At 46.2% G+C, this 14,005-nt stretch overlaps 1 protein-coding gene across 6 annotated transcripts in view; it reads right to left on the bottom strand.

Annotated features, from left to right (window-relative positions):
• The window catches only part of ENAH (ENAH actin regulator), a 138,683-nt gene that overhangs the window by 40,450 nt on the left and 84,228 nt on the right, over nucleotides 1–14,005 (bottom strand). For 3 of the 6 annotated variants that reach the window (XM_086693917.1, XM_086693914.1, XM_086693916.1), the window contains exon 4: nucleotides 1,311–1,367. The exons of 2 other annotated variants lie outside the window; for them this stretch is intronic. In XM_086693917.1, the coding sequence (XP_086550043.1) occupies nucleotides 1,311–1,367 (57 nt within the window). Of the gene's footprint in view, nucleotides 1–1,310; nucleotides 1,368–2,987; nucleotides 3,188–14,005 lie in introns of those variants that run through there. One more of the 6 variants, XM_086693919.1, reaches the window with a different exon arrangement.

Genomic DNA, 14,005 nt, shown 5'->3' with positions numbered 1-14,005 from the left:
GTAGGTTCTCAGAATGAAGTAAAAAAAAAAAAGCCCTCTAATAACAGCAATACGAATAATAACTCATGGCTAGTTCAAAAGGTGGCCTAGAAGAACCCCCAGGAGGAGGCAGAGAATCACAGGTGAGATAAACCCCGGGGAAGACGGGGGCTCGCGAGGGGCCACCCTCCCAGGCTCACTGCTGTCTCTGTCTCCCCTGAGCAATCCCAGAATGTTCAGGTGATTAAGAAATACATCCAAGTTTTCATTTTTGGAAATTTCTAACACATGCTTCTTTGCCTCAACCAGCAAGTACATAAATTTGAAAATAATTCTCTTTATAGCTAAAGAAACAATATCAGAAATACTGAAGAATCACATCAAAAACTGAGTCACATGGATAAGTACATACACACAGCTGAACTGTTCATCTAAAATTTGAGCAGTAGGTCACTTTATGATTTTCTCTCTTGTAAGGTAATTGGGCCAGTCAGGTATACAGGAGTAAAAAAAGATATATATATACAGGAGCCAATAAAAAAGAAGTTTTAAGAATTACAAGTCACTTTTTGAACTTGGGTTTTCAAACTGGAAAGTGTGAGAATCAAATGATACAAACAACTCGGACGAAGGTTGGTGTGTGCGTGCCTCTGGGGGTGTGTGCGCACGCAGCCCTCTGCTCGGGTAAGGGTACGAAGATGCACCTGTCTGACTACCTGTAACCTGGGGCAGCTAAGCGGCACAGTCGGCTGCTGCGTGCGAACGGCACACATGTGCGCACGCGTGTGCACAGGAGCGGAAGAGCACTCGCTAGGCCCAAACCCACTCCTCGGCAACAGGTGCCTAACCTAGTGCGGGAAGAAGGCCGTCCCTCCCAAGCCAGCCCAGTGAAGCAGCAATGGCTTACGTCTGCCTCACGACATGGGTCACCTCAAACTTCATTCCTGAGCAAAAGCTCCCTTCAGATAAGGCACATTCCTCAAAACACACTACGGTGGGTGTAATGCTGTCCCTGAAATTGTAAATTAAAAGACTGCTTCAAACAAAAGAGTTAAAAACAGAAACAAAAACCCCTCTCGTTCATGTTGGAAGAACTGAAGAGGAATTCGTTTTAAGACTCTCATTCTAACCAAATCCCCACTAAGAAGCCAACTCAAAAGCTGCCCAAATCACCTACGTGAGCCCCAACAGTATCACAACATGAAACAGTAGCCGCTGTGGATCCCAAACACCACAAACCAGACTATGGCCTACGGAAACAAAAGTTATGGAAATGTGCAAGTAGTATGTACCACAGCTTGAAAAAGTAATGTAAACATAATGTTGCTTACCACAGAAAATACATCGCAAATTAGTGCTGTCCTGGGTAGCAGCAACCTTGCTCTGGGCTGCAACAGACACCTTGGTGTTAGAAGCTTCAAAGGACAACGGGGCCATCTGAAGAACTTCACACAAACTAAAAGGTGCTTTGAAAGGTTCAAAATGTTTTTATACATACGTCCTATCTAGATCCTCATTCTGGAAGCTCTGTAATTTAATAAAAACGTATTTTCTTTAATATAAATTTGAAAATGAATTTTTATGTGTAATCTGATTTGTGGAAAAACCCTGTAATAAGCCACAGACCAAACGATGCCCTTAGAGCTTGTTTTCCGGGTGACACAGAGAGTGCGATCCATTTACATTTTACGATTATGTTTTAGAAAGTAAATGGAACGGTTTATGAGGTCAAGACCCAAGGCTGAGTTCGTTCCATGGAATTACTGCTCATTTAGAAGACTTGACGGCTGAGAAACATTCTGGAGAAATGCTCACGATGAACTCAGCGTAAGATGGACTCAGTTCCACTAGTTGAAAAAGACAAAAGACGTTGTAAACAGCCTGGAGAAATTAAAGTGTCTTATTAAAGTCACTGATGTAAATCAGAACATCTTCGTTTGCTTTGCACTTTGAAACGCATCAAAAAACTATTGTTTAAAGAAGCCACATTTTGTTCTTTTTTTCTCCTCAATGTGTATATATACTTGACAAGATATCATATTAAAAACGTGTGGCCATATCAAACAGTCATTTAATATTTAGATTATCTACATTAAAATTTACCTTAAGTAATAATGAAATAAATTCTCTTTAAGAGAAAAAACTCAAGAAGAAGGTGGTAATTTATGAAAAGGGGAAGAAAGGGTTACATAAAATCAAGGTGATGCTCAAAAGTGGGGTAGAAAAAACAAAATTAGTATTTTTCTTAGGATTACATTAATGACATCGAAAACTTTACATCAATAATTTTCTATAAAATCCCCAAGAAATTCTTTTCAGCATGGGAAATATTTTCCTTTTCCACTGGTATTAACCAAAATCAACGAACAGATTAAAACATACTGGCTTAAGGAAGACTGCATAAAGGCTAACAAGACGGTATTTTAGATTTCCCCTGAACTGTGCTCTTTAGGTAACACGATTAATACTAAAAAAGTCTCCACAGAATCAGAACAAACCAACTTATATTTAAAGATTGTACATCTGAACATGGTAATAAATCTTATATAATCAGGAGAATTTATCATTTTTAGAAATTAGATTTAATATAATCCAATTAAGTTTAAATCTTGCTTTAAAAACAATACATACAGCAGATATTTTCAAACAGAAACAGAATAAATAAGATTGATAAAAGGCACCTTTGCTAAGTACCTCCAACAACCCACTCGAGGCCTGTGAGAGCCGCAGGCACAACATTACTGTAATGACAGAAGAGACCACAGGCATGCATATAACATGTCTACCAAGTCAAGCACATCACTGCAGAGGAGAGAAACGATTTAGGAAATTGTCAATAATTCTATTTCAAGTTTAAACTTTAAAAGAACCTGTCTTACCGATGTCTGTAAATGACACTTCTAATAAAGCCTTTATTAAATAAACATGCCTGGTCTTCAGCTTTTATTCTTCAGTTCCTTTAATTCATATTTAAAGGGAAAAAGAGTCAGGGAAATATAAAAACTCACAAGGAAAACCTGAGAAATGATGTCGCCTCTGACAGCAAAGAAACTGCCACATTCCAGTACCGATCATTTCGGCAGAGTCATCTGACAAATTGTCAGAATGCAGGTGAACCGTTAGGACTGCGTGAGACAGAACATTTTCAACCAGAAACGTCTGTGCTTGTCACAGTTTACGCTATCACGCCTCACGCTTGCACTTGGGATCCTCAGGCACCTGCTTTCCAGGACCCGTGCTCCCCGCCAGCTCCCGGCCAGCTCCCGGCCAGCTCCCGGCCACCTCTCCATCCTACTGCAGTTCCCCTTCCCCGGAGACACTGAATAATTCATTCAGTCACATGCATACGCCTGCAGGCACTTCCTGCTGAACTCTGAAGCTCACGGGGGGAGGGGGGAGGAGGAGGAGGAGGGAGGGGCGTGGGAAGGAGCACTCACTGTCCGGTGCCGGGAGGCCCGCAGCGGAAGCAGGGTCACGGCTGCCATCAGTACCCCGGGCACCGCGCATGTGCCTCCACAACAGCGGCTCTCCCCGAGTCGGCCTCGCTGTGAACGGGCTCCGAGCTGGGAGAAGAAAGGACGGGCCCTCCAGGAAAGCATCAACTGAGGAGTAGGTTAAGGGGAATCAAGAAAGCAAAACTGAGCATCTCTATTTGACTTCCGGAGAAGAAAACTGACGACATGTATCAGCTACTCCGACCACAGAACAGTATCGTCGTGGCCGTTTGCTCATTTCTAACGTGGTCTGGAAGGCAGCGATCCCTCAGGCTCGGCCTTTCGCCACTCTCTCCCCGTAGGTGTTTGTACGAGTGGCGCAACGGTGAAGGCCGGGTCAGACAGCAGTAGCGAAAATGAGAGGCGGGTCAAATCGATGGGCATGACAACATTTTCCCGCTAGATGTGATCACTACAGCAGACCCGTAGCATCCCATCCCACGGCCACTTGTAAAGGGGATATTACCCATCTCATCATTTCTTCTGAGGATTAAATGAGATCGTTTGCTTAAAGCCAGCTTTAATTTGATTTACTCTCTGGAAAGCTGATCTGTCGAGTGAGCACACATCACCAGCTTCCAAATGAGCAGTGTTCATGCTTCTGACCATCAGTAAGGGCCCCCCGGTATTTCCCTCGTGATTGCAAAGTCCTACTACATACACTGAAAGGGAATGAAAGCAAACGTGTGTGTGTCTGTTCTAAGGTGTCCAGAACCGAACGCAGGGAGACACTGCGCTGCCTGCATCAGAAACAACACAAAACAAAAACACGTACCACGGGAATGCCGACTGCTGTAGCCACTACAGAAACAGTATGGAGGGTCCTCAAAAATTAAAAACAGAACTACCCTAACTTCCGGCAATCCCACTTCCGGGTACATATCCAAAGGAAAGGAAAACATGGTATCCAGGGAATACCCACACTCCTCAGTTTGCTGCAGCATCACTCACAACGGTCGAGACACGGAAACTACCTGAGACGAAAGAACAAAGAAGATGCAGTGTGTGTGTGTGTGTGTAATACTCCATTCCACAACACGATGTGGAACACTACTCAGCCATAAGAGGAAAATCCTGTCATTGGCAACAACATGGATGGACCCTGTGAGCATTATGCTACGTGAAATGAGCCAGGTGGAGAAAAAGACCACGTGGCATCACTTGTACGGTGACTTAAAACAAACACACTTGGGGCGCTTGGGTGGCTCAGGTGGTTGGGCATCTGACTTCAGCTCAGGTCATGATCTCACAGTTTATGAGTTCGCGCCCCTCGTTGGGCTCTGTGCTGAGAGCTCGGAGCCTGGAGCCTGCTTCGGATTCTGGGTCTCCCTCTTTCTCTGCCCCTTCCCCGCTCACACTCTGTCTCTGTCTCAAAAATAAACAAATGTTAAAAACAAAACAAAAACCACCAAACTCATAGAAACAGTAGAAAAGTGGTTGCCAGGGCCCGTGGGGGTAAATAGGGAGAGGTTGGTAAAAAGGCAAACTTTCAGCTGCAAGATGAGTAAAGACTGAGGATCTAATGTAAAACATGGTGACTACAGTTTCATAGCACTGTACTGTATAGATGAAATTTGCCAACTCACCAAAATCATAAAAAAACAAAAAAAAGAGGTAAGATGATGGATGTGTTAACTAACTAGATGGGAGAAATCCTTTCACAATATATACTATATCAGATCATCATGACATACACTTTAAATATCTTACAATTTTATTTTTCAGTAATACCTCAATAAAACTGGATGTATACGCGTGTGTGTGTTGGGGGGGGGGGGTGTGGGTGTGTGTCAGACTGCAGGGCTCCGTGCCAGAAGAGGTGAGAAAAGAGTAAACTGTGTTCAGAGGGATGGCATTTTTAAAGTGGCACTTTAATACATTTTCAAAAAACTTTTCCTCTTAAAATATGTGGTTTTTAACAAAAGAAAATCTTTACCGATCTCAGGAATTGGAGCACCACGCATCTAACGCCACACCTGGAACAGCGCCCACAGCCGCCCTGCTCTCCCGTCCGTGTGCTGTGTCTCAGGCAACACTGCACATGTGATGGGCTTCCCCTGCCTCCCTTCATCTCTTCGATCTTTCCCCAACTTACGGCCTCAAAGGCATTTCATTTCCTTCCAAGCAAAAACGTGAGTGGAACAGCTGCTAACAGCTCACAGACTGCCGATCATCTACTAGAGGCTGGGACGGCGACAGTCTCCATGTGCTCCCAGCCCAGCACCCGATCCGCCGTGGAGGCTCTGCCTCCGGCCGAAGAAGCCTCAAGAGTCAACCGGAAGCAGTGGCCCGGTCCTGCCACCTGCTAACACTTGTGTAAAGGCAGGAGTGACCCACGTCCCACATCCTCTTCCCTGCAGAGCTGAGCCGTCCAGCAGACCAGCTGACAACCTCCCCCCTGCCTCGGTCACTAAAGGCATTATTATTAAGTATGTGCACGGCCAAGCAGAAGACTATTGTCGAAAACCCGACCAGCGTTTGCTGGAGTACTGGCTAACTCTTCAGCCCGCATGGTGATCTCGGCTGCACGAACTAGAAACCTCGGGCCCTCCGCACCCACTCCTTTCTACTACTACCAGTTAACCTACTTGCAACCCCGTAATCTCTCGAACGGTCTCCACTGCCACGGGTCATGTTCCATGACCTCTTGTCCACACTGGTGGTTTTCAAAGTGGGACACATTTCTCCAGAATGCTAAACATACACTGGGGTGGGCAAGAGAGCAGCATTTCTATTTCTGCTCATTTTTCTCTCATCCTTTTTCTTGCTTTCTTAATGTTTTATCGTGTACTCCGTATGTCCACACCGAAGTGCATATACTGAACCCTACACACACCCGGAGCAGGGGAGAAGCTCAAAAACGAAGATACCAGCAGCCTGGGCGATGACGACAGCATCACTGGACGAAGCTGCCCATTCTGATCTCGGTACCTCCCCTTCCCCACGGCAGCCAGTGAGACCCTAACAACCGAACCAGACGGAATTGCCTGCCTTGGTAAAATTTCTTCCACTGCTTCTCACTGCTCTTAAGATAAATAGCAAACTCCAGTGCCTTCTCTCCGTGACGTGACCACTGCCCATCTCACCCAGTCCATACTCTGTCTCCCGATGGTCCAGGCACACTGGTCTTTCCATCTTTCAGATGTGCTCCCCCTATGTCCCTCCCTCCACAGGGCCACCTCACACACAGAAGGCCCACGCCATTCTTCTCGTGGTGTGGTCGGCGGGAGTATTTCCTTTTGAGCCAACTAGAACTTGTGAGCAGCCAACACTCAACTGGAGTCCCTATTACCCCCAGACAAATAAGAGAACTACCCCCTTCACCAGGAGCGCTTTCCCCTACTTCAAGTTCTATCATGTATGTTTTTTTGTTAGCCACTTAAAAAATCTGAAAGGAGATAATAAGCATAAATATAAACTTAGATAATTATCAGAATTTCTGAGAAAGATGAAGAATCTATCTAAAGACTTAGGAGAAAGGTTTTAGTATAATATTGCAATTAGGCAAAGTGGTCCAAACTTACACTTGGATGAGAGAGAGACAGAGAGAATGGACTTGCGACAGCCCACAAAACTGAAGTCGGGTGGGGGTGACGGTAAAGACGTGCAGTTCCGTGGGCAAGGTTCATGGGGGGGGGGGTGCACTCAGTGACATGAGGATGTCTCAGATCATTTGTAAGGAAAGTCACAACTTTGCTTGCTTATCCACATGTAGAGCTGAAAGTCTTGTCACCACGAGAAGTGTTTTCATTCTAAATGTACAATATGGAGACTTTCAAAGACCAAGTCTCTTCCCTACTTTTACAGGAGAAAAAGAATGAACAGAACCAATAAAAGTACACAGTTTCTAAGCTAATGCTCTTGGATGTGGGGAAAAAATGAAGGCAAGGCAATTCTGGGCAGGAAAACTGAGCTCAGAGACAAAAGAGGATGAATGTCAGAGACTTCACCAATCGGTCATGCATTCACCTCTATGTACAGCTTGGCACGGAAAATTACTGCACAATTCTGCTATAACTCACCAAGTTTTTAAATGCTGGGGGTATAAAAAAATCATTCATTCATTCATTCATTCATTCATTCAGAGAGTGCGCTCACACAGGAATGCTAAGGCGGGGGATGGGGGGGTTGGGCGGGGGGAATCTCAAGTAGGCACGCCCAGCACGGAGCCTGATGTGGGGCTCAATCCCACGACCCTGGGGTCGTAACATGAGCCAAAATCAAGCAGCAGACTCTTAACCAGCTGAGCCACCCAGGCACCCCAGAGATTAAGTAATCTCTGCACTCAAAGTGGGGCTCGAACTCACAACCCCGAGATCAAGAATCGCACGTTCCACTCACAGAGACAGCCAGGTGCCTCTAAAATGTTCAGTTTTTTTAAACTAAAGAATCCGTGGAAGGCTTTTTGCTTTGCTCTGAAGCTCTTTACTTTAAAAAACCGCTAAGATCCATGGGGCACCTGGGTGGCTCCATCAGTGAAGCGTCCGACTTCAGCTCAGGTCATGATCTCACAGCTCCTGGGTTCGAGCCCCGGGTCGGGCTCTGTGCGGACGGCTCAGAGCCCGGAGCCTGCTTCCGATTCTGTGTCTCCCTCTCTCTCTGCCCCTCCCCTTCTTGTGCTCTCCCTCTCTCTCAAAAATAAACATTAAAAAAATTTTTAACTGCTAAGATTCAGTCATCACTTTTACTGTACACCAGTCACACAACTTTAAAATGAGGAAGCCAATTGCTGAAGCGTGCAAATCCACTGGCACGGTGAAAAAAGCACACCTGGACACAGAAGACACGCTGTTTACTAGCATTTACTTATCACACTGCCAGGCAGGACACAGGCTCTTAGAAGACGGCTGAACCTTGAAAACATCACACTAACTTCGGTCCTATCAGCACAAGGTCCACCCCGAGTGCCATCTGCGGAAGAGACCAGAGACCCGCTCCCGGTCACCTTCAGACTGGGCGAGTGTGACTCAAGGCTTAAGTGTAGAAGACCGGTGAGCCTGAGGGAGTAAGGAAAAGGAATTCTTCTACGGCAGCACCACGGTAAAGAGCAGAACAGGGTTTGTAAAGGAACCTCCTCCCTGTAAACGTGTCTCTTCCTACACGAATGACACCGTCATAACCAAATACCCCTGAGAATTTCCAGAAAACAGAGGTCATCTGTTTCCTGCGAGAATTTTCTCAGACGTTGTAGAAGCCCACGGAAACAGCAGGTCTACTCACGAGGACTATTCCTGGTTCCTCCGCACGAGAGTACGCTGTTGGCTCACGCCACCTGACCCCGCCGCTCTGTCCCACGCGTGGGACTCGGGCTGCCTCGCAGACACTTCTGACCACGTCTGTCTTCTCTGCCCAGGTCACAGCCCCTTCGGTCGACTACTTTAAATTACTCGCTTTTGTTTCTCTCATAGCATGCAACCTAGTACCTTATTAGGAAAACAAATACTTTTCTTCTTTGACATTATGAGACCACCTGCCTCTTAGGAGTTTTTTATGGATTACCAAAACAATATTCCTTATGGATAAAATACCAATTTTAAAGATACCACTGTTTAATACCATCTTCAAAAAATGGATTAGAATTTTCCTATCTTGCCTACAACATAAAACAGGAATGCCCGAGGTTCACCCACACGCACGGCACTAACGTGCTGGATACAAACACAGACAGACAAGCCCACAGGCCACTGCCACACTTCCAGGCGGATGAGAGCACGGCCGACTCCCAACCATTACATCTGCACAGCAGGCCTGTGGGTTGTGACGGTCTCCCCAGAGAAGTGGATCCTACGGTTCATTTCTTACCATTAATGAACAGGATAGACTCTATTCGATTAAAGCTTCTCTCGGGGCTCCTGGGTGGCTCAGTCAGTTAAGCGTCCGACTTCGGCTCAGCTCATGATCTCACGGTTCACGGTTTTGAGTCCCGTGTCGGGCTCTGCGCTGACAGCTCAGAGACTGGAGCCTGCTTCGGATTCTGTGTCTCCCTCTCTCTGCCCATTCCCCACTCAGTTTCTCTCTCTCAAAAATAAACAAACATAAAAAAAAAACCTTTAAAGCTTCTCTCTACCCCCTACATCCGTGTTTACAGATGGAAAAGTCCTATAAAACAGGTATCTGAATTTCTGACATCTAGCAAATGCTTCTCCAATCTATGGGCAACAAGTAAGACTAAAATCAGGACTTCAAGTGAAGTAATTGTACATAAATTACTATTCTCAGGTACTGAAACCAGCAAATCATCAAGGATGACATCCTTGGGTCACTGCAGCACAATTAATTAAACTTAGGCTAAATGCAAAATACGTTGAGAAATGCGGTCCCCCATTAGACCTGCATCAGGCATTATGAGATGCCTAACTGTCTGCCAGAGAAGCAAAGAAACGAGAACGAGACGTAGACAGACTGTCATGTCTGCCTGACAGCCAACTTCAGGCTAAAGTAACCTTTGGTAAGACCAGGACACGTAAACTAATCAGAAAAGTCCTATCTGTCCCTTTTAGTCATTCGGTCACATCCATCTTGGAGCGGGACAAGGTATCCTGGGCCTACAATGTATGAAGAAGGCCATGCTTGTGAACAGCGCAATATTAGAGTTGAGTTGTGGCCAAGCTGTTTGCTTTCCCAAACAGCAAGTGATCAGGAGCTTGTAAGTCTTGAAGTAACCATTTTCAGTTCATTTATTATAAATAATAATCCCCACATTATATGATCATGTAACCATTCATCTATCATAACATAACCAAGAAGTCACAAACGTACCAGTTAGAAACCAGAAGAACCTGAATTTCTAAGAGGCAGAGCTAGAACAGCAACCACAGATACTCGTGTTGGACAGAAGGTGGTTTCAATCTAATCGCCGGGCAATTTCCATACGTCAGGCACAAAACAGGGCCACCAGACCTGCATTCTCCCTGTTGTTGACAGATGAGGACGACGGGGGGGGGGGGGGGGGGGGGGGGGAATCAGGACTGGGATCAGGACTGGGCTCCGCCCACTTCTCCAACTGGTGAAGTCCCGCCCTCACACACCCAGCCCCCAGTAAGTCATCCTGATGGCAGGAGAAAAGATACAAAACAGAAAAAGAGGGAATAATAACAATAGGAAGGGAGGTTTCTCTGTTATAGGCAAAGCAAGGCTTGTATTGAAGACAGAATCCTGCACTAAAGAAATAAAAAATATGCAATAATCAATTCTCATCCACTAGCCAGTCTTATCCCACAGGCAAGACGTTTTCACCACGCTTCCGGGAAAAGCTAAAGAGACGCTGGAAATTCTTTTCTCAGTCAACAGTCTCCCTGATGACGGGTTAGGGCAGTCATTCTCAAAAGTTTTGGTCACGGGGCCCCCAAACTCTCTTCAAAATTACTGAAGCCCCTGAAGAGCATTTGCGTGAGTTACAGCTGCTGTCATTTGCTGTATTAAATAGACAATATTTTTCCACTTTTAACTTCTAGTAATTCACTTTAAAAATAGCAATTAAAAATTATCATTATTATTTTCCAGATAAAAAAATATTAGCTATTAGGACAGCATGCTTTTCTATTTTTACAAATCTCTTTAATGTCTGGTTTAGTAGAACACAGCTGCATTATTTCACTCTCATTCACATTCGGTGTGTTGTGTGTGGCACGCTGTTCCAGCTGAAGTGTAAGGAAAATGGAGTGCCTTACGGACCCCCTGAAAGGGTCTAGGAGAGGGTCCTCAAGGGTCCTTGGAGCACACTTTTTAGATCCCTGAGTTAGGGCTTTCAATTCAAGATTTCTGATGCTGCAGGTAGTTTAGCCCAAAGAAAAGGAGAATATGGAGAACACTCAGGCAGACCTCAATCCAGGCATCAATCCCTCTCATGACACGACACGACACGACACGACACGACACGACACGACACGAAAGGAGTGGTAGCTACAAAGTGAACATTCGAACTTTCCCCCTGGTGACTAAAAAACTAGATACAGAATAATTCCAAGGATTAGTTAGTGTAAATGCTAGAGGGCAGGGTTATCCCAAACAGATGAGAAGGACGTGATACATGAGTCATTATCATTTGCATGAATCCAACAGTCACTTTCTTGTCCCAGAACTTCAAGGCAGTCCTTGTGGGTGAACGTGAGATCAGAGAGCAGAGGTGCAAAGGGAGGCCCAGGGAACAGAACGTAGCAGAGGCAGCCTTCCAAGAAAATCTGGCTCGGTGTACCCACTGAAAGTGAGGGTACCTACGTATCATGCTGGGGAGAGCTGAGACCCACCACCCAAATCACTTTCCAGAAACCCTCAGTTCCCCCATGGAACCCCAGTTGGGAAGGGCAGAGACACAGGCTGGACACTGAGGCTGCGTGACGGGTGGGGCACAGAAACTAGGAGCCTAGCTCGGCAGCCTCTAGCCTGGTCAACAGCTGGAAACCCTTTGTTACTCTAACCAACACCCTCGACCAGACAGATGTCCAGAGTGAGCCTGTCCAAAGAACTATCTTTCACAAGTAATCAAAGATACATAATGGGTCATGTTTTCAATTCAGGTACTGGGATTGTTTCAACTTTTCTTATCAGTATCTTGGCACAATCACAAAAGCACAAAAAGATCCGAAAATTCCTAAATGTCAACAACAGTCCATTAGAACTTCTGATAGGTTTTAGACTAATTATCTCTACGAAGAGCTGGTAAATTTCAGTCCCAAACAAAGCAGCTCAGGATCTGAATAAGTACGTGTAACAATGTATGGCACACATTGTTCCCACAACTTTCCAAGACACACAACTTCAGCTGTGTCCCAGTGGTCTTCTGGTGACAGCCTGAAAATCACCGCTCTCATCTGACCAGAATTCTCTTCCATGGAAAAGGACATTCGTATGTAATGCACACGCTAACTCTCTTAATAAATCACTGAACTGTGGGCTTAACATTAACGTACTTGCGCTCTAATTTCATTTTAACATCTAATAAAGAAGTTAGTAAGTTTCTTTTCCCTACCGTGAGCTACTTGAAAACAAAACTGTGCCCGTGTGCTTTTCCTTCTAGAACCCAGACTCAGGTTCATAGAGAAATCGGCTTTATGCTGAACTACATTTTCATTTCCATGTCTTTCTCTCAAACCGGGGACTTTCTTCATCTGACAGTGGGGCCATTTGGTCTGCAAACACGCCGCCCCCCCAGGCTACAGCGGGCGTGGGGCGTGGGAAACGACCGGTTGGGATTTTCTCATGCACACACTCACCTAAGGGGACACGGTGCTGGAACACGGGCTTCCTGCTCAAACTCGCCTGGCCCTCACTGAAATCTCCGGTTTCAGTTTTCCTCTCTCGTCAGGACCCCCGGGCTCCCGCAGCCCCCTTGCCAAACCACCGCCGGTTGCTGGGGTCTGGCTTCATCCACAGGATCCACGTGCTCCCAGCCCCCCACTGAGCGGCGTCACGAGGCTCTCAAAGCGATCACACCTACCTTCTGCCCCAGGACAACCCAATCGTTGGCTCCTTCCCTGCCGGGCGGCCTCCCCACCCCGGCACTTACACTGTTACACCGCACGCACTTTTCACACTCAGCTCACAACGCCACCTCAGCAGGAACGCACGCCCAGCTGCTCCGGCGAAAAGCAGCCTCGCTCCCCTTCACGTGGAACTTCTTTCGGATCATAGCTGTGTCTTATCCTACGAGACCAGAAGAAGCCTGGAGGAGATCTGAGTCTAATTACTACCCCTGGCATTCAGATGCACTCATATGATGGATGAATTCGCTAATTTCCTGTGAGGAAATAAAAGCAACTGGGCAGGTCTTCACCAGGGGGTAAAGCCACGGAAGAAGCCGGAGAAAATGTCAAAGTCTCTCTACCACTTTTTAGTCCTTGAAGTTAATCCACACAGCAGAATTTTCTAGGAATTTATAAATATCAGCGTTCAAAGGTAACATTTTATAGCTCACTACTGCTAGCGCCTTCATCTCCTGTAATTCCCATAACGATATCCTAACACATTCCCACAAGGGAAACCACTTTGGAGAAGGTGCCCGCCAGAGGAGGAGACATCTCGGGCTCCAATCGTGAGTGCTTTCCACCGAATCACAATAAAAGACCGTGACATGTTACTGAAAGGCATAAAGCAAAAAACAAATGAAAGTTCCTTTCTTTCCTATTTTCTCACCCTAAAGTGACTTTCCTCAAAAGCCTCTTAAATGCACTTTGAAGATGCCATTTGAGAAGCAGAGTTGTGGCCTGAGGGCCAGAGGACCCAACCCCAGGCCGCCTCCCTCTGGGTCCTCGGCCTCGGGCCTCCTCCGGGTGTGTCTGTCGGGTTGTGCAGGGCCTGAGGGAACCCATGTCTCCCCTGCCAATATTTGTGACTAGAAGCCGGGGTCCCAGTTCCTGCAGATCAACCTCACCTTACTGTGAAGACTGACTTCATAAGCAGAAGAGGGAAGGGCAAAAGTGAAGCAGCAGGTGATGGTGACGCCACCTCCAAAAAGACGGTCCCACCGACCGACCCCAAACCTGAGGAGCAGCTAATGCTTCCTGTTTCTAAAGGTTATCGTGCGAAAAGAAAAA

This window comes from Puma concolor, chromosome E4 (genome assembly GCF_028749965.1).
Source record: "Puma concolor isolate L17-30 chromosome E4, mPumCon1.1.hap2, whole genome shotgun sequence".
NCBI classification, from domain to species: Eukaryota; Metazoa; Chordata; class Mammalia; order Carnivora; family Felidae; genus Puma; species Puma concolor.
Note: the sequence above shows the minus strand (reverse complement) of the source record. Positions and strands in the feature narration are given on the sequence as shown.